The sequence below is a fragment of the Neocloeon triangulifer genome, unplaced genomic scaffold, assembly GCF_031216515.1.
Source record: "Neocloeon triangulifer isolate White Clay Creek 2 clone unplaced genomic scaffold, ASM3121651v1 ptg000020l, whole genome shotgun sequence".
Taxonomy (NCBI): domain Eukaryota; kingdom Metazoa; phylum Arthropoda; class Insecta; order Ephemeroptera; family Baetidae; genus Neocloeon; species Neocloeon triangulifer.
Genome location: NW_026775561.1, coordinates 1,390,491 through 1,409,809, shown reverse-complemented (window position 1 = coordinate 1,409,809; position 19,319 = coordinate 1,390,491). Strand labels below are relative to the sequence as shown.

At 34.0% G+C, this 19,319-nt stretch overlaps 4 protein-coding genes and 1 long non-coding RNA gene across 8 annotated transcripts; 1 reads left to right on the top strand and 4 right to left on the bottom strand.

Annotated features, from left to right (window-relative positions):
• The first annotated feature begins 1,381 nt into the window (after window positions 1-1,381).
• LOC132204063 (uncharacterized) lies at window positions 1,382-13,686 on the top strand. 4 transcript variants are annotated; one of them, XR_009442500.1, is made up of 6 exons: window positions 1,382-1,770; window positions 1,883-2,094; window positions 12,759-12,864; window positions 12,925-13,093; window positions 13,143-13,309; window positions 13,360-13,686. It is a non-coding gene; the product is annotated as an uncharacterized LOC132204063 (long non-coding RNA). The 4 variants fall into 4 exon arrangements; XR_009442499.1 differs by having other exon boundaries at window positions 1,382-1,829; XR_009442501.1 differs by lacking the exon at window positions 1,883-2,094 and having other exon boundaries at window positions 1,391-1,829.
• On the bottom strand, window positions 4,986-8,463 carry LOC132204059 (uncharacterized). The gene is made up of 8 exons (XM_059632299.1): window positions 8,146-8,463; window positions 7,422-7,675; window positions 7,079-7,364; window positions 6,939-7,017; window positions 6,591-6,766; window positions 6,428-6,533; window positions 6,123-6,361; window positions 4,986-5,111 (listed from the first exon to the last, which is right to left on the bottom strand). The coding sequence occupies exons 1-7, from the start codon at window positions 8,396-8,398 to the stop codon at window positions 6,124-6,126; spliced, it is 1,392 nt and encodes a 463-aa protein (XP_059488282.1). The 5' UTR covers window positions 8,399-8,463; the 3' UTR covers window positions 4,986-5,111; window position 6,123.
• Window positions 10,251-12,674, bottom strand: LOC132204060 (probable G-protein coupled receptor Mth-like 10). The gene is made up of 7 exons (XM_059632300.1): window positions 12,370-12,674; window positions 11,587-11,831; window positions 11,249-11,528; window positions 11,112-11,193; window positions 10,886-11,055; window positions 10,720-10,834; window positions 10,251-10,658 (listed from the first exon to the last, which is right to left on the bottom strand). Exons 1-7 carry the CDS (start codon window positions 12,605-12,607, stop codon window positions 10,415-10,417), a joined length of 1,374 nt encoding a protein of 457 aa, XP_059488283.1. The 5' UTR covers window positions 12,608-12,674; the 3' UTR covers window positions 10,251-10,414.
• A 296-nt stretch (window positions 13,687-13,982) lies between the features above and the next one.
• LOC132203902 (uncharacterized) lies at window positions 13,983-16,296 on the bottom strand. Its single transcript, XM_059632066.1, has 7 exons — window positions 15,899-16,296; window positions 15,306-15,547; window positions 14,977-15,256; window positions 14,842-14,923; window positions 14,625-14,791; window positions 14,444-14,567; window positions 13,983-14,387 (listed from the first exon to the last, which is right to left on the bottom strand). The coding sequence occupies exons 1-7, from the start codon at window positions 16,182-16,184 to the stop codon at window positions 14,153-14,155; spliced, it is 1,416 nt and encodes a 471-aa protein (XP_059488049.1). The 5' UTR covers window positions 16,185-16,296; the 3' UTR covers window positions 13,983-14,152.
• Window positions 16,297-16,592: 296 nt separating this feature from the next.
• LOC132204002 (probable G-protein coupled receptor Mth-like 4) lies at window positions 16,593-19,248 on the bottom strand. Its single transcript, XM_059632203.1, has 7 exons — window positions 18,696-19,248; window positions 18,112-18,362; window positions 17,771-18,053; window positions 17,634-17,712; window positions 17,412-17,581; window positions 17,235-17,358; window positions 16,593-17,179 (listed from the first exon to the last, which is right to left on the bottom strand). The coding sequence occupies exons 1-7, from the start codon at window positions 18,952-18,954 to the stop codon at window positions 16,939-16,941; spliced, it is 1,407 nt and encodes a 468-aa protein (XP_059488186.1). The 5' UTR covers window positions 18,955-19,248; the 3' UTR covers window positions 16,593-16,938.
• Window positions 19,249-19,319: the final 71 nt, after the last annotated feature.

Here is a 19,319-nt window from a genome sequence, read left to right as displayed (position 1 = left end):
CGGAATTTATGATTTTCTTATTCCCGACTGACCCCAAAATGTGGCGAAAGCGACCCAAATTTTGTCAACGGTTTTCTTTCACGGCCGTTCAAAATATTGAATTTCTTTAGCACATTCAACGCCTGAATTTATTTTCTCAGTAGAAATCAAAGTTAATTCAAGTTTCGGAAAGTCTTCTTTTTATTCAAATCCACTAATCTTCTAATTCCTCAATAAAAATGGAACTTTTTGTTGTTATATTGAATCGACAATTAAACTACAACAACAATAAATAAAAAAGATAATTAAAGTTAGCGTTTCTTATTAAATTCTGCTTAAATTTATTTGTAAAATAAAATTAAGTTATTGTAAATAGAAAAAATGGGAACACATTAATAACGCACAATAATTTCAAATTTTTCTGTTGAATGAGATTGGAATTATTTCACGTTTATTTTACTCCAAAACTCCCCGCAGGTCGAGCTATACTGATTGCCCATCACGCATGCTGCACTGGTTGCATACCTCGAGAACGACAGGCGCTAGTTTACATAATGTTCTCGAAGCATGCAGTTCATGTCATTGGCAAGGCCGCTGCCGTTCAAACCGTGTTTCTAATAATATTTTTATTGACTTAAGTAAATTAGGCTGTGCTACTTTTTGTAATTTTTTATAGGACAAATTGCAGTAAAACTTATTAAAAATATATTCAAATCAAATTACTTCTAGTCGAAGATTTTAGTTTTCCGTTGCAGAACAAAATTATAAGACGAGAATTGAGAAACCAGTTGCTTAGGAAACTTCCAGCAGTTCGAATTCTGCGCATATTAAAATTTTATAAATAAATATCCAGATTAGAGCGTAAAAGGTGCACTTATGCTTCTGTATCAAAGTGCTTCAGGAAAGATCTTAGCACGTCTATTAAAACTAACCGCCTCTATAATAGAAGCCTGGTCACGTGCACGTGACTAATAAGTCGCCATTCTGACGTCACCGCACCACCGGGACTGTGAAATTTCAATTTGTAAATTAAAACTATTATTTAAATTTAGACAAATTCAGAAGAAAACCAATGAGCAAATCAAATAATTATTCATGCAACCAAAAGTTAAACGTTGATCCAATAATTGTGAAAATTTCAAATACTTTGGATGTTTTGGTCGGATTTGCAGAAATACCAATGGCATAATTATCTGTTTTTAACATTCTGAATTTTCTATTCTTTGCGTTGCATAGCTTATAGGAAAGCAATTGAAAATTCATTACAAATTTTATAATCTTTGAGTGACTTGAGAATTAAAATTTTCCACAGAGTTCGAAAGTTATGATGCGTTTCAGAACTCAAAATTTCTTCAAACTCTGAATTTGTCCAAAGTAACTATGGGAGGGAATGAAAGAAGTTAATCCGTTGTTGCCGAAATAAAAGCGGGGAGATGAGCTGCGGTGTGTGTCACGGTTTGGCAAGCGCGATCGATCGAAAATCGTTTGCTCAAAGATTGAGTCAGCGGCGTATTAAAAGCAAGAGCCGCGGCGCGACCTTGCGACGAGTTTGAATAATTCACGGTAAATTCGGTGCGAGTGCGCCGAGGAGCGGCTCTGGCTGGCTCGGACGCTCTATCGTCGGACGGAACATGACCCTAGTGTCCATAAAAGGCGGCGCGACTTGCCAAAAAAGCGCGCACAGTGTTGCCGCGTCACTCTCAATGAGTGGGCAGAAGAAGCGTCGACGGTGACGCCGCGACCTTGCCTTTCTTTTATCGCCCATAACGTGGGCGCAGGTGGAGCAAGAAAGTAAGTCTGGGCAAAGTCAAGGGCGCCGACAATGCTTGCAAATTTTATCAAAAGATGAGGTGAATTTATTTGATTTTTCAAAAGTTTTTAAAGTATTTTTAACTTTTTGCAGCACCGCCTTTACCACTTTTGCTGCTCTTTCATTTTGCCAATAAAAATATGACAGCTCGAGTTGAAAGTGGTAAACATCCGTCTCTTTTGAAGTCGGCAAGTGAAGCGAAAAAATCCACTTCTCGGTCTGGGCAAAATATCTTAAAATATTCAACAGAAGCAGGAACCATCTTTAAAATTTTCAAAAACACTTCAACCTCTGCTTTTTTACTAGTAATGATTATTAATTAAATATATTTATTTTATCAAAATCACTTTTAAAATAAGCGGTGGTCCATTTATTTTAAATTCTCTTTTTCGCGACTGACGACGAACCGATCAGGGGTCAACAAACGGGATGTTGACGTTAGGTTTATTTTGATTCGCAATCAATGCTGAGGAATGGCGGCGCCGAAATAGAAGATTTATGCGTTCGCTGGCAGGAAAGCAGAAATTTTGCAAAATTCTCGAAAAAGAGCCGCGAGTGTAAACACGCTGACAAAACAGCAGTTTCGGTTGCCATAAAGATTTGAAATCCTCTGCGTTGGAAATAACATATTCTAGCAATGGAGTTGCTATGTTATGCAACCTTCACGAAATCCGCTTTGGAAACAGAAATAATTTAATAGTCTCTGCAATATTGAGGTTGGAAATTTACTTGTATATTTGTTTGACCTTTGAACAAAACATTTTAGAATCAATTTTTTAGACGGAATCACTGAATTGTTATTGGTTCGCAAATGCTCTCTAAAAATATCAAGAAGCCCTATGTGTACCAATCTGTGCATTATAATATAATTGACTAAAAAATTTCTAAAAAATGCCAATTTTCAATTTGGCAAAGACCTTGTTTCTCGAAATAAAAACTGATTCGGAACAAGGGTGAAAAAAAAATACGCAAACAAAATGCGACTCAATTTCAAGAGCTGCGCGTCATTTTGGGCGGAAATAACTTGTTCATCAGTGAATGGCCGCGCAATTTGGAATGGTCCAGACGATTTTGTTGCATTCGTCGCCAAGTATTAGGTTGTGCAAGGGTCAGCTGGTTGCATTCCTCTCCAGTGACGACGACTCTCTCTCGCGCCGTCTCTTGAGATGATTTAACCCGGAGCGCGCGCCTCGATAATGGAGAGAATGTTTTCGTAAGTTCTATTTTTGGGACGGAGCAGCGAAACTATTACAAGAGAGTAAGAAGGAGCTGAGCGTGTTTACATAAAGATTCACGACCACCGCGCGCGTTGATGCAACAGAGAGCAGCGGGTCAATTGTTGCGAGAAGCAAAAGCGGCGGCGGGCCCGGAATCGCCCCATTTCCAATTCGGCCTGTAAAACGCGTTTCACATTAGCTAGGCTCCATGTCAAAAGCTCTTCTATTCACAATTTATTTGAAAGGGTTTTTATGAAATAATTGAGCTGTTTTTAGTTTAATTTAATTTTTAAGACTTCAGTTGCACAGATTTTATTTAGCAACTCTATAACGGATTTCACCATTTGCGAAATCGAATACCATTGGTTCTTATGGCAGCCTTATCTTAGAATGATTGAATCTTTTCAATCCTAAGACATGTTGTACAAAATGAAAAATAAAAAATATTGGCGTTGGAAAAATCAAAATTGGTTCAGCGTGGGGCTGTAGTCAGGCGATCAAAGATTTGTAAAGTAGGCAACCGAAGCCAATTTTTTGAGTTTTTACAAATCTTTGATCGCCTGACTACAGCCCCACGCTGAACCAATTTTGATTTTTCCAACGCCAATATTTTTTATTTTTCATTTTGTACAACATGTCTTAGGATTGAAAAGATTCAATCATTCTAAGATGAAGCTGTCATAAGAACCAATGTTATTTGATTTCGCAAATGGTGAATTAATTATTAATTTTCATCCATTTATCATCAATTCTATTTAAATTTCCGACTCCTGATTTTCGGCATTTTTTTGTATGCTTGTACTTTTTTATGTCGATGCATGATTCCGCTTTTTTTTGTACAGTGTACTTTTTTTGCGTTGTATGTACTATGAATGGAGAATAAATAAATAAATAAATAAATAAATCTAGTCTTTTGTTGGAATAAATTGTGTTTAATTAAGGAAATTAATAACTACGAAATTAATTAAATAATTTATAAATCAATAACCAAGAAGTTATCAAATGAATATCTTAAAAAAAAAATAAAACTTCAATTTTTTAATAATCATACAAAAGGTAAAAAAGAAATTTATCAAATTGTTTTTTTTATTTTAGTTGCTTGTCAGCCCCTGATTTTAATTTAACAAAATAATCTTCAGGATTAAATTTCACTGAAAGCCGAATTAAATTTGCCTCTGCGGGTGCAATTGCGAAATTCAGGTGAATCACTGCACAGAGCATTTGCGCGCTCAACAATGTACATACATGAGGAGCGTCGGGCGTAATTGACGCAAAACCTAGTTGCTGTCAAGTGTCGTCTGTCCGAGAGTTTGGCCCACATTCAAACTCGGGGGAGCGAGCGTAATTAGTGGCGCGAGGTGCACCAATTTCAAGTAATTGCTGCACCGACTTGGCACTTTGCCGGCTGCAATCAGATTCGATTTTCAATTAAACGCTGAGATTGCCAAACGAACACAAATTAGGTCTTGCTTGAAATATAATTAATCATGTAATAAAAAAAAGGTAAAAAAAAAGTGAACAATATGAGGCTTCTAATTAATTTTTTCCTTCGTTACGTTGAAATTAGGATTTTACTAAGGAAAACGAATTGAGTAAAATTAATTAAACTATTCTTTCCCTTTTTCTATTGAATTAATTTCTACTTTTTATATTTCTCTTGTAAAATCATATAAAAAAAACAATTTTATTTTCTATTCATAGAATTATTGATTTGAATAAATGAAAATTTATGAATTTGAAACGTTCACAAAATTGTTAACTTCTAAATTTAATTGGAAAGTGATTCACTCTCGTAAATAAGAGGCGAAAAGACACGGAATTTATGAGAAGAGCCGCGCGCCAGAATGTAGGGCCGCGGGGCCGATCGCACAAATCCCCATTGACGCACGAGTGGAGCGAAAATAGTGATCGGAAACAGCTGTGAATAGAACGTCTTTAAATAAATAGGAATGCGCCAGAATGAATACCAAATGTAAAAATGCAAGTTTACAATGTACTTTAATTGATTTAAAATTATGTTTACATAAAAAACCCAAACAAGCATAAAATTGAATTATACTTTAAATTCTTTTGACTGGAAATCTTTGGTCGCGGTGAAAAATTTGGTGTGCGGACGATAGTTTTTCCGGACGATAGTTTTTTTCTCAAAACGGACAATAGTACAACGCGGCGTTGCCACATAGTGCGCGCGCATTTTGAAATGAAGTGGCGGGAAATGGATGCGTTCAGCGGCTGTCACATGCAATTAAGGAGTGAAGTTTTTTTATTATTCCAGAATATGAAAGTTATAAAGTATTTAATTTTAATTTAATTTTAACTTCTTTAATAAAAATACTTAAAATATGAAAAGAAAAAAAAAACGGAAAAGAGTGATTTTAATCTATTCATAGGACTGAAGTCACTGAAGTATTTTTTTTCCTGAATAATATACCTAAAAATATTAAATTTTATTTTAATTTTAACTTCTTTAGTAATAATAAATAAATATTATATTTAATATTATACAAAAATAGAATAGATGGATAATGGATAGACTTTGTCGTACGAAAAGACATATGTCAAAAAATCTGGCGAAGTTCCGACCAGAAGGAAAAATCAGATTTACAAGAGGCTGCAAAGTCGCCTGAAAAACCTCTGTGAAATATACTCCCTCGGAAACCAACTACCAAGCACTTACCTTCGGAAAGTGGCTCGTAACATTAACTTGGCTAGGTAGATGAATGCGCATTATTGTGACAGGATGAAATTTAATATAAGTGTAAGAGTAATGACAAGAAAATAAAAAAAATTCTTAGAAAAATGTAAATTTTTTATCATTAATTTAAAACAATTAACTTTTATTTTTACATTTAAAAAAAAATAACTTTTTAATAATTAACTATTATTAAAGAGGTTAAAATTAAATTAAAATTAAATACTTTATAACTTTCATTTTCTGGAATAATAAAAAAACTTCACTCCTTAATTGCATGTGACAGCCGCTGAACGCATCCATTTCCCGCCACTTCATTTCAAAATTCGCGCGCACTATGTGGCAACGCCGCGTTGTACTATTGTCCGTTTAGAGAAAAAAACTATCGTCCGGAAAAACTATCGTCCTAGCACCGAAAAATTTGCCTAGCTTAATTCCATGGCGAGTTGCTGGACGGTGGTTTTTTTGCGACAAAACAGGCTGTTCCTCACGTTTCCGTTGAAAATGACGATGATCAGAAATATGAAGAACCCACGTAGTGCGTTGAATTGACCATAAATACTCCAAATGAAGGATAATTCCTGATACTTGTCCAGCATCAGGACAAAAACCACAATTACTGGACATGCCATGACGATAAATAGCAGCACACACACGACGAACCTTGAAAAATAACAAATTTTTTTGCCTTAATTTGAGCTCAAAATTTAAATTTAAAAGTGAAATTACCAGCTTAGATTTGCTGATGTTATTCGAGTTGCGATGAGGAAAATCAAATTTAAAATTAATGCAAGGAAAACAGGCCCGTCGCAGAAGATAACGCCCGTAATTGTATCTATAGAATCGGCATGGAATAAATTTTACATTACGAAAATAACAGAGTATTTTTTACCTTCCAAGTAGCAGGTGTAGCTGCTGAGCGCAAAGTTCAATTGGAATCCGAAAATATGACAAATAAAAGATGCCACGTAAAAAATTGTATGGAGAAGTAAAGGCACCAAAGTGGAGAAAAGCGATGAATAGACAAAGAATCGAGAGGTTCGAGCTTCCGTGTAGTTACGAGGGAGCCTTGAAAATTTAAGGCAGTTTTTTTACCCACTTTTGGCATTGGCAGGCCGATTCCTTTAGGTATGTAGAGATAAAGTAATTGGTTGACCCGTGACAAAAGTGGGTAAAAATAATAATGTAATAAAAAAAAAACTGCCAAATATCATAAGATTTTTTCAATAAAATTAAATACCTGGAAAGCTGCAAATTCTTCAAACAAATTGCGTTGAGCCAAAGGAACGAGCTAATGCTCAAGGTAAAAGTTGCAAAAACTGTAAAATGAAAGGAAATTATTATTTTTTTATTTATAATTTTAGCAGCTTGAGAACTTGCAATAAAGTCTGCAGAGGCCGAAGCCAACCGATCCAGCTCGATTGAGATGGTAAAAAGCGGCCAGGACCAAATACATGAACATCATAGTCAGTGAAAAGCAAAAGGAGAGTTTGCCGAGATGCGATTCCCGCTCCTTTGAAGCCCTAATCGCAATTGCTGTGATCAGAAGGAAAACTGCCGAAGCGAGGAAATGAATCGAAAAGTTGATGTCCTTGTTTTGAGGGTATTCCTCAAAATCATCATCTTGTCCATCGCACAAATAAATCCTGCTTTCCCCATCATCGGTCTTATAATTATAAATTGCTCTTTAATTATTTAGAAAAACAATATAATTTTCACTCACAAAGTCCTGCCCCTGCGCGATGCAAAAGTCTGGATAATTGGCCACCAGATGTAATTTACCCTCAAAATATTCGGCCACGCTTCTGTTCTCAAAGAAAACGGCTTGATTCGTGAAAACTTTCATTTCCCCATTGTAGCAATCAAGAGTTTCTGGGTAGAAGTGGCCGTAGAAATCGATGTTTTTGGTTTTTCCGTCTTTTGTCGCAACGTTGACTTTTAAATTCTTGCCTGGTGATGCAGAATAAAGTCCACTCTCTACAAACAGAAAAACAAATAAACAATGGATTTTAATTTTCTTAATGTACTTTTTAAGAATATTTTTATTTTTAATTATGGCGTTCATTTGAAAAATAGAATGTAAAATAAATTATAATAAACTAATCATACTTAAGCGGTTTAAAATTTACTAAAGAATCCTAAAATAAATATGGATTTAAATATTATGAATGGGAAAAATTCAATAAAAAAAATTCTTGCGATATTCTATAAATATTATTATACAATTAATTTAATTAGATATTATGTAAAATAAAGAAATAATAAATACGAAACTATGTTAAATAAAAAAGTATAGTTTTTAAATAATATTATTAAGGTACAGAAAAATAATAATCTTATTCAATTATTTGTATCAGTTATAAATAAAAATTGACAAAAAAGACAATTTAAACATGCGATAGGTTTTGCTTGAAATTATAATTAACTGAATATATTATAAATAATACTTGTATTGATGCAGGTTTTCACGCAGTATTTAACGTCGCACGGGCAAGTGAAGAAGTAATTATCATCAGCCTCATATTCTCCAGGCCGAAACGCGTGATTCGCGTAAAAAATGGTTCCGTCCTTCTCCTCAATATCCTCCTTTGCTATCTGGAGCTGCGGTCCACCATCGCGGCAAATCTGCTTACAATTTCCGAAACCGATAAAAGACAAAAAGTAACAGACAAAGACAAAATTCGGCACGAAAATATTCATAATTTTAGTGCCAACTTCAGCTGCACAATGTTAGCGACTCGCGATTGTTACGCGGACTGGCCTCTGGAAGAAGCTGAGACGCGCCCGAAGCACGAACGCGCCTTTTTAATCAGGGCGCCACGCTACGCCCTAAAATTAAATGCCAGACCAAAGCGCGCTTGCACAGGAGAGGCCTTTTATCCGCTGAAGAGTTTTTTGTTAAAAATTTTAAATCTGACAAATAATAGAGGTGGAGTGCATGTGATGGGGCAAGCGGGCGAGGGTCGCGCCAAAATTTCATTTAGTCCATAAAAAGGAGCAGAATTTACCAAGAGTACAAAAGTACAGGAAGCCCAAAACCGCATATATTATGTATTGCGCGAAATTTCATAATACGTGTTGCAATATCCCATTGGTTAAGCTTATAATTCCAATTCACTGATCGAATGCTCTTCTCATTAGTATGAGAAACTCCTAGGCATGTCCAATGTAAAATATAAACCATTATAACGATTTATATGGCGTGCAAAGTCGGGATTTATTAATTATACCAGAAGCAATCGTCAGTGATTTTTTTTTTAAATATAGAAAAAAAAATTCTTAATTTAATTAAATTGCACATAAGAGTCCTACAAAATTATATCTATAAAACAGTTCTGACGTTACCTTATGAAAAAACCGCAGTTATTTTAATATATTTTTATGATCTGCAATAATTTAAAAAAATAATAATTGAAGTTGGAAAGCCATGGCCAAGACTAGTCTATAAGAATCATCTACTCCGCGTGGAGGTATTTGGATCGATAAATATATATTACATTGGTCAGTTTCTCTGCATAAACCTGAAGAATTTTTCGGATTTTTCATTTGGAAATGATACAAAACCAATATCTGGAGAATTGAATCACGTGTAGAATAAATATTTAGTGTAAAATACTATATCATAATATATTATTTGAGTAGAATAAACAATAATAGTGCCGCACAGCTGAGAATCTTTTTTTAGAGATTCCATGATATTTTGATTTTATTAAACAAAAAGTATTATTTTTATTCGGAAAATTAACCGAGCTGCTTGAAAACATTTTTTTATTTAATTCAAATTTTCTGACGCGACAAAATTCGGTCTTGCATTCCAAACAATTTAACATTTTGCAGTTTTTCAATTTTCTTACAATTCATTTTAGGACCTTATGCGGCGACTCTTTTAATCATATGGATGCTAAAATTTGGCCCCATGTGCGTGGCGGCGTCTCTCGATCTCTGCGCCTGAGGCTTTTTTGCGGTAGAGGCGAAGAGAGCTGCGTGACGTCATTTGCAATTTTATTTATTATAAGGCCAAGTGACCTTGGAATCCATTCGCTTGAGCTTGTTTTAGTCGAGTTTTGCTTGTTACCAACACACGCACACACTGTTTTCATCCATAATTCAAGCTTGTCGAGAGCGGACTGCAAAAAGAGTCATGCTTTTTTAAGTGGTCGCATCTCTATGTTGCGTGTACAAAGGCGCCAAATTGTTTATCATCAGGAAGTTGACATCATCTTTCTATTTTCAAATATTATTTGTAATAAAAAGTGTAAAATTGTAAGTTGAGGCACATTATAGGAGTATTAATTAATAAAAAAAGGTTATTTTATAAAAATTTCAATTAAATTTTATTATTAAAATTTGACAATTACAGCATTTTTGCTAATATGTAGCGATAAAACTTATATTTGAAATAATTTGAAATTCAATCTTATAGTAAAAACAGAAGAGAAATAATTATTTAACAACAGAAAAGAAATTGATTAAATAATATATAAACTGCAACATAATACTTATAACGACTTATAATATAAGATATAAGTCAAACTTTATTTTAAATAAAATATAATTTTTTGATTCTCATTAATGGCCCAAGACATTATACAAAGTATTTCCTCTTTTAAAATGTGTGTACAATTAAGTGATTGTGATTAAATGAAAAAGAAATATAATTAAAAAGTTAAAATATGAATTAATTATATTTAGTTGGAAAATCCATTTTATATTTACCTAACGAAGTTCTACTTCGTTGTAATGTTCATCAACGTTTTTGCTACAAAATAAGCTTTTCCTGAAATTTCCGTTGAAAATGGCAAAAACTAGAAAAACGAAAATCCCACTAATTGAATTTAAAATATATAAAATGGTCCAAACGAATGATTCGTCGTTTTTAACATCCATCAGCCAAAATACGCCGCAATCCAGTATTATTGGAAACACCGTGATGATAAATAGCAGCACAGAAATAAAAAACCTTTTTAATAAAAGAAAAAAAAATTAAAAAAAGTTTAAAATGTTATATTAAAAGAATGTACCAACTGCGGCGGTCCTGAGCCTGCCCCAATTTTAAAGTTGAAACCAGTAGGATCAAATTAATAATTGAAACAATGGCAGCAGGACCGTTATAGACGATCATTTCAATGTCGTAATCTATGAAACATGATTTTTACTTGAAAGTAAATTAAAAAAAAGATTTTTTACCTTGAAAGTTGCAAGTCTCTTCGCTAATTGAATAGTCGAATTCACCTCTCGAATGATGCCAAATGCGATTCGCTACTCGATAAATAACGAAGATTAAAGCAGGTATCATAATGGAGCAAAGTGCTGAAAAGGCGAAAGATCTGGAGATTTGAGGTTCACGCCGAGCTTGCCTTGAATATTAAAAATTCATGAAACAAACCAGTCAGTAAATTTGATAAAAAGGCACTTTGAATTAAGCTGGAAGTTCTCAAAACACATTGAGTAGAGCCAAAAATATGGACTGAGCCTTGAAACGTATATTGTGTATGCTGAAAAAAATAAGAAAGTTTATTATTATATTTCCGTTTAAATTATATGACTTGCCAAAAATACTGCAAATCCAGTCGTTGAGGATGAGGTTTGGAGGTTTCAGATAATAAAAAATGGTGAAAAGCGAATAGGAAACCATCATGGTTAAAGCAAAGCAAACGGCGAGTTTGCTCAAATTTGATTTTCCTTCCTTTTTTGACGCCACAATCGCAAGCGCGGTGATCAGCAGGAAAATGGCAGAAACCACATAAAGAGGCAGGTACGAGTGGGAAAGTTTGATATTAACAAAATCCGGGTCTTCTATAAAGCAAGCCAACTTCTTGCTCTCCCCTTCCTATGCATAAAAAAAATTATACTTTTATTTTGCATTGGTTTTATTGATTTTTACGTACACTGTCTTCGGCAAAGCAGAAATCTGAGGACTTGTACAGCACGTTCACTTCTTCACCAAACAAAAATGCCACGCTTCCGTTCTCAAGTACATCGTAAGCATCTGTGATCACATCCCAGAAGCAATCGTGACTATCGCGAATTTCGTCGATCGGGTAGAAGTGGCTGTAGAAATCGACGTTTTTCTTATGCCCATCTTTGGTCACGACGTCAAGTTTGAAACTCTTGTTTGGTGGAAAATAATTTTCTAAACATGCATTTAATGATTTAACAATAATTTGGACAAATAAAAAAAAATAATACTAATAATTTAAATGTTCTCTCGCTTTTTCACACTATTTAAGATAATTTTTATAACTATTTTAAAGTAAAATTCAAAATATAAGTGAATTACAATAAATATGATATCGGGAAATGTCTTAATTTCCGACTAAATTGTCTCAATTTCAGAAATAAAGGGTAGGGGAGAAGTCAAGTGTGATATAATTAGGCTCCAGACTCAGGAAATTTATGCAAACGAAGACTGGCGGCACCCCTTGCTTGTATCACTGATTTTGAGGCGATTTCAGTGCTTCATTCACAACATTCGCATTAATTGCTTGAGCGAATATCTATGAACTTACCAAACTCGACTTCTCCCACTGTTCTGACAGTTATTTTAGTGTGAAAAGCAGCTAATTTTAATGCGCTAAAGCTAGATTTGTTTACTTTTCGAATAAAACAATTAAATTTTGACGAACGAAAGTGTCGTAATAATAAATATGAATTATGATTCAAATTGATACCTAAATTGGTGCAGGTTCTGACGCAATACTTGACATTGCAGGGACAAATGTAGTAATAATCACCGACAGCCTCGTAATCTCCAGGTTTAAACGCGTGATTTTCATAAAAAATGGTTCCGTTTCGCACCTCAACATCCGTCTTTGCGATCTCAAGCTGCGGCTCATCGTGCCGACAATCCTGCTGGCATTTTGCAGAACCGATCAAGATGATAAAACACGCTAATCGGGAAAAATTCATAATTGTGATCCGAGTGCACAGCGAGTTTGTTGCAAATACACGCCCAGCCTTATTTATAGTCGGATAAAAAGAGAGTTGCGTCTGTGTCGATTTGCTGCCTCACGGCGGAAATGTTTTTAGCAGCAATAATGACCTCGCATACCATTTGCAGGCGAATTTATCTCATCCCCGCGCCATCTCTCGTATTTGTTGTTCCACACATCATTGGAGTCCAAGTGACGAGATTTGTTAGCTTTCCTGCTTAATACCATAAAAAAGTATCTTTCTTTTAAAAGAGCCGCTGATTTGTTACATCTCAAATCTTATAATTTGCACAGGTGTTGGTGCACCCCGGTTACAATCGCGGCAGGAGTGATTTGAAAGATGACATTGCCGTGGTCATCTTGAAAAACGACGTCAATTTCACTGATTTCGTGCGGCCCATTTGCCATTTGTCTCTGGAACTCTGATTACGATTCGAAAAAAATCGTGAACAATTCTGTCACGGTGAGTTTTAATTCAAATTTGATCATTTTTATTTTATAATTGTATCCAGGGTGGTCGGCTTTGGCTACACTTCTTCGGAACAAGAACAGACCGAAATTTTGCAAAAGGAGAAACTGAGAGTTGTTTCCTACCAGGAGTGTTTTTCAAGCAAGAAGAAGTTCTTTTCCAAATACATGCGTCTGACGGAAAACTTTTGCGCCGCACCTCTTAAAAATAGTGAGTTTTTATAAATAAAAAAAAAAATCGAATCAAAATTGTAATTTCAGAGACTAGAGCGTGTGTCGGAGACAACGGGGCGGAATTGACCTTTTACGACCGCGAGGTCACCAAACGCCACTTTTTGCGCGGCGTCGTCAGCATGAGCTCAGTCATTAAATTGAACAATGGTTTCGTTTCATGCTACCCCAAGGTCTACGCTCTCCACAAGGACGTCACCATGGATCGTAGAAAACACCCCAGACATAAATCTTTAGATTATTTTTTTTTGTGCCACATAAATGTAGAACCACTTCGACTATAAAAGCAATAAAGAATTGATTTTAATTAAATGATCATTATGAATATAATAATATATTTTGTAAAATTTAAATAAAATATTGAAATTTGGAGTAAATAAAGTTATTTTTTTAATTATTTTAGTTGAAACCGGTGAAACTAAATTTTAAATAAATTGTAATATATATAAATTAGCGATCAAATTTAAATCAGTAAGCATTAAAAAAAAAAAATTGGCTTTTTAAAAAAGAGATATATTTTTTATAATGTCAAATTTTTTTGGTTTAAGTTCATAAGGGAGTGACGCGCGTCACGTCTAAATAAACTACTCTCTTTTAAAGGATTTTATTAAAACAAAAGGGCCCCCATGATGCTGACGTCTTTTGCTGGCGATTTTTTTGCACTGAAAATTTTGAACAATTAAAAAGTGACTTTTCATTTCCATCCTTATATATTGTATATACAATAAATACAGAATATACACAACAGAAATACTAAAAAAGAACCATCTTGTATTTAAAATACAATTTGAAACATTCATCGTTATAATTATACAATATTTTTCTAATGAAGCTCTACTTCATTGTAATGTTGAACATCTTTTCTGCAACAAAAGAGGCTTTTCCTAACATTTGCATTTAATGTTACAACAACTAGAAAAACGAGGATCCCAGAAAATGAATTCAAATGATATAAAGCGAGGCTCACAAAGGAGCTGTCATTCTTCAGCAAAAATACGCTGCAATTCACTATTATTGGAATCACCGTGATGATAAATAACAGCACGCAAATGAAGAACCTTGATAGAAATTATTTGAAATAATTTTTTCTTTCAAATTTATCAATGATTTATACCAGCTGCGCTCCTTATCTTGCCCAGCTTCTAAATTTCGAATCAAAGTTATAACCAAGAAGATCAAACTTAAAATTGACACAACGGAGGCAGGACCGTTATTGACGATCATTTCCACTTCAATATCTACATAAAAATTATTCATTTGAAAGTTGGATTCAAAAATGAAAATGAGTTTTTTACCTTGAAAGTAGCACCTCTCTTGGTTAATTGAATTTTCCAATTTATCTCCGAATAAATGTAAAACTTGATACGCTACTCGAAAAATAATGAATATCAAAGCCGGCGTCAAGGTGGAGTAACGTGATGAAAAGATAAAGAATCTTGAGGTTTGAGGCTCACGAAGACACCTTAAAAATTATAAAAAAAATTTAAAAAAAAAGTAAATTTAAAAATTAACCTCTTTGAAAGCTTCAAGTTTTCAAAACACATCGAGTTGAGCCAAAAGTATGGACTGAGTCTTGACACGTAAATTATAAATGCTGAAAAATAAAAATAAATTTTTTATTTTAATTTAATTTGGAATACGACTCGCCATAAATATTGCAAATCCAGCTGCCGAAGATGAAATTATCTGGTTTCACATTATAATAAATTGCGAAAACCAAATAGGAAACCATCGTGGTTAGTGAAAAGCCAACGGCGAGTTTGCCCAAATTTGATTTTCTCTCCTCTGATGCCACAATCGCTAGTGCGGTGAATAGAAGAAAAATTGCAGAAACCACATATACCATTAGGAGGGAACGGAAAATTTCGGTGTCAACAAATTCTGTGATTTTTGCTGGGAAGGTAGAAAACTTTTTGGTTTTCCCCTCCTATAAAAGGAAAGTGTTAATATTTGTTTATGTTTCATTATTTACGCACCTCGTCTTGGGCAAAGCAGAATTCTGAGTAGTTGAACTCCAAGTACAATTCTGAAACGAAAGAATATCCCAGGCTTCCGTTCTCCAGCATGACATAATCATTTTTAATTTCCCATCTGACGCAATCGCGAGTGTCAATGAATGGGTGGAAGTGGCTGTAGAAATCGACTTTTTTCTTTTGGCCAACTTTTGTCAGAACGTCAACTTCGAAACTCTTGTTTGGTTGAAAATATTCTCCAAAGTCTAAAAATAAAAAATGGAAAACACTAAAACTTCAATATATCTTACAATTATACTAAAAAATGCAGTTTTTAAAGACTTCTGGAAAATTGGATATACATCTCATTAATTATATTAATGCGGATAATTTTAAATTATTATTAAAATAATAATTAATTAAAATTATTGAACTTTAAAGTGTATCTTTTTGTAGAATAAATTATTTAAAAGAAAGTAAACAAAATATGAATTAAGAATGAAATGAACTGTTAATTAAATACAAACAATGCCATAAAATTAAAATAAAGCAAGTGAATTTGAATTTGATATAAACTTTTTTCCTAGTTGAAAACGTTAATGTAAATTTATGAATACCTATATCGGAGCAGGATTTCAAACAGTAATTTTCGTTGCAGCAGATCTTCGCGCAATTCTGGACGTTGCAGGGACAAATGAAGTAAAAATCACCCACAACCTCGTAATCTCCAGGCTTAAACGCGCGATTGTCATGAACAATGGTCCCGTTTCGCACCTCAACATCCGCCTTTGAGATTCGAAGCTGCGGTTCTCCATCGCGGCAAATCTGCTGACTTTTTCCAAAACCAACCAAGAACGAAAAGCAGGAGAAGAAAAACGCTATTCGTGGCAAAGAAAGATGCATAATTATCACTCGTCAGCCCACCCTAAATGACTGCCTCTTTTGCGAAGTTAAAGGTCATGAGCGGACTGTTCTATAGAAGATGAGTCTGAACTTAACAAACGAGCTCTCGCTTTTTTAGACTATAAATAATTGGCGCTGTATTCGCTGCGGCGTCTCTCTCTTTCGCTGCTGATGTTTTTTCATTACTTTTTGTGTGATTAGATCAAGAGCGAGCAGAGTGAAGACGATCTACAGCAGCTTTGAAGTAAAATTTATGTTTCTTACATTGACTTTTGGCCAAGTGTTTTTGTTTTAAAGTAAAACTTTCAATGTATATTATAATGAGAAATTAATATTTTCTTAATATCAGATAAATTATGTGGAGCGGCGGGTCTTGATAAATAAATTGGCTCAACACTATGTATTTATTTACTAAAAGTACATTTTTAATATAATAAATAAAAATAGATTAGAATTTATACAAAAAAGTTTAAAACATAATATAATTTTTCTTCAGAGATTTACAGTTCCAAAAATTTGGCTTGAGTAGAACATTGGTTAGTATTTTAGAAAATTTCCAAAGTTCTATGAGGAGTCTCGTTGAATAGTCCATCCTCGACAAAATACAGTTTCCCTTACATTTCCATTGCAAATGACAAAAACTAGAAATACAAGGCGTATTCTAGTCAAGAACCAGCAATGGATATTTATAATATAATCCTTTTATATTTAATTTTGCACAGTTTTCATTATCTGTTGTGCTATATATATTTTGCTAGCGTAGTTCTGCTTCATTGTACGGTTGAGCAGCTTTTCTGCAACAAAACAGGCTTTTCCTGAAATTTTCATTGAAAGTGAAAAAAACCAAGAAAACGAGGATCCCACAAAGTGAACTCAAATTATATAAAATGATCGCTACGATGGAGGTGTCGCTTTCATTCATTAGCAAAAATACGCCGCAATCCACTATTACTGGAATCACCATGATGATAAATAGCAGCACGCAAATTGCAAACCTTCAGGGGCAAACAAATTAAAACTAAAGTATTAGGTTCTGATTTATTGACTTACCAGCTGAAGTCCTTGTCTCGCCCCAAATTTAAATGTCTAATCAATGTTGCGACCAAGATGATCAAACTTGAGATTGACACAATAAAAATGGGACAGTGAAGAACGATCAATTCCATTGCAATATCTAATGAAACACGCAGGATTTTTAAGTAAATTTAACAAATAAAAAGTTTTTACCTTGAATGTAGCAAGTAATTTCGTTGATTGATACGTTAAAATCAACTTTGAAAAAATACCACAAAACGTGCGATGGTTCCCAAAATATAAGGATAACTATAAAAGGCATCAAGGTGGAGTAAAGTGATGAAAAGATGAAAAATCTGGAGGTTTCAGGTTCACGGGAACACCTTGACAATAAAAAATTTGTAAAAGTTTCACCGAGAATTTTGAAAATATTACTTGGAAAGCCGGAAATTTTCAAAGCACATCGAGTTGAGCCAAAAGTACGAACTGAGTTTTGAAACATAAACCGTAATTGCTGAAAACAAATCAGGAAATTATATAAATAAGAATTTTATTTTTGAAATTTGAATTGCCTAAAATGTTGCAAATCCCTTTGCTGTAGGTGAAATTTTCTGGCTTCACAAAGTAATAATAAATGAAAATCAAGTAGGAAACCACATTGGTGAGTGAAAAGCAAACGGCGAGTTTGCCCAAATTGGATTTTCTCTCCTTTGATGCCACAATCGCTATTGCTGTGATGAGCAGGAAAATTGCAGAGAACGCAGTTAAAATATGTATCAGGTTGATATAGAAAATTCCGCTTCCTTCCGAATCAGTGATATCTGCGACGCAAACAATCTTCTTGCTCTCCCCTTCCTTGAAGAATTTATTTATTATTATTTGCATTAAAATTACTTTCAATGATTTCACGCACATTGTCCTGAGCAAAACAGTATCCTGAGTATTTGTATTCCAAATATAAATCTTGATGCAAAGAATGTGCCAGGCTTCCGTTCTCTAATAAGACATAATCATTTTCTGTAATATCTTCCCAGTTGTTATTGCAATCGCGAGTGTCGATGAATGGGTAGAAGTGGCTGTAGAAATCGACGGTTTTAGTTTGGCCATCTTTCGTCAAAACGTCAACTTTGAAATTCTTATCTGGTGGAAAATATTCTCCGTTTTCTATAAAAAAAACCAACACAATGGGGTTTTAATTATGTATTATGGAATGCATAAAAAAGATTTATTCATGAATCATGACTTAATTTATAATGTAATAATATTAATTAAATTAATATGTTAAAATTTAAACAATTTAATTTAGATTAAATTGTTGCAGAGGAGGAAAGTAAGTAAAATTTAATAATATAATGATTCAATTTAATTTAATAAAAGTTATAATTTTAAAAGTAATAAAAAAGTGTTATTTCTTTAATAAACAAAAAAAAATACAAAAATATTAGAATTTGAACATGATTAGGGGCAGCTTAAATCATTACATCATTAAAGAAATACCTAAGTCGGTGCAGGTCTTCACGCAATACTTGACGTTGCAGGGACAAATGACGTAAAAATCACCCACAACCTCGTAATCTCCAGGCTTAAACGCGTGATTTTCGTAAAGAATGATTCCGTCCTTCACCTCAACATCCGCCTTTGAGATCCGAAGCTGCGGTTCTCCATCGCGGCAAATCTGCTCACACTTTCCAAAAGTAACAAGGAACAAAAAGTAAAACCCGGTAAAATTCGCAATTTTCGGCAAAGATGGTTTCATTATTTAGACTGGCCAAATTCAGCACAATGTTAAAGCAGCTCAAGGTTCTTGAGCAGACTATGTTGGAAGAGACGCGTCTCGTCTAAATTAAGGCACACACACGCGCTTTTTTTTACAGTGGGGGGATTATAAATAATAATTGCAGGCCGTGTATATTCGCGGCGGCGTCTCTCAGCTGATATTAGCATATTTTTTATATTGTGTTGCGTCATAGCTCAGGAAAAAAATTAACATGATTTATTAATTTTTATTTTATTATTAACGGTTTAACTTTGAGCACACAAAGCTATCATGATATATTTTCTTCGATCTTGATTTGTCTTTTGTATCCATTTTTAATTTAAATGATTCAAAATATTATCAGT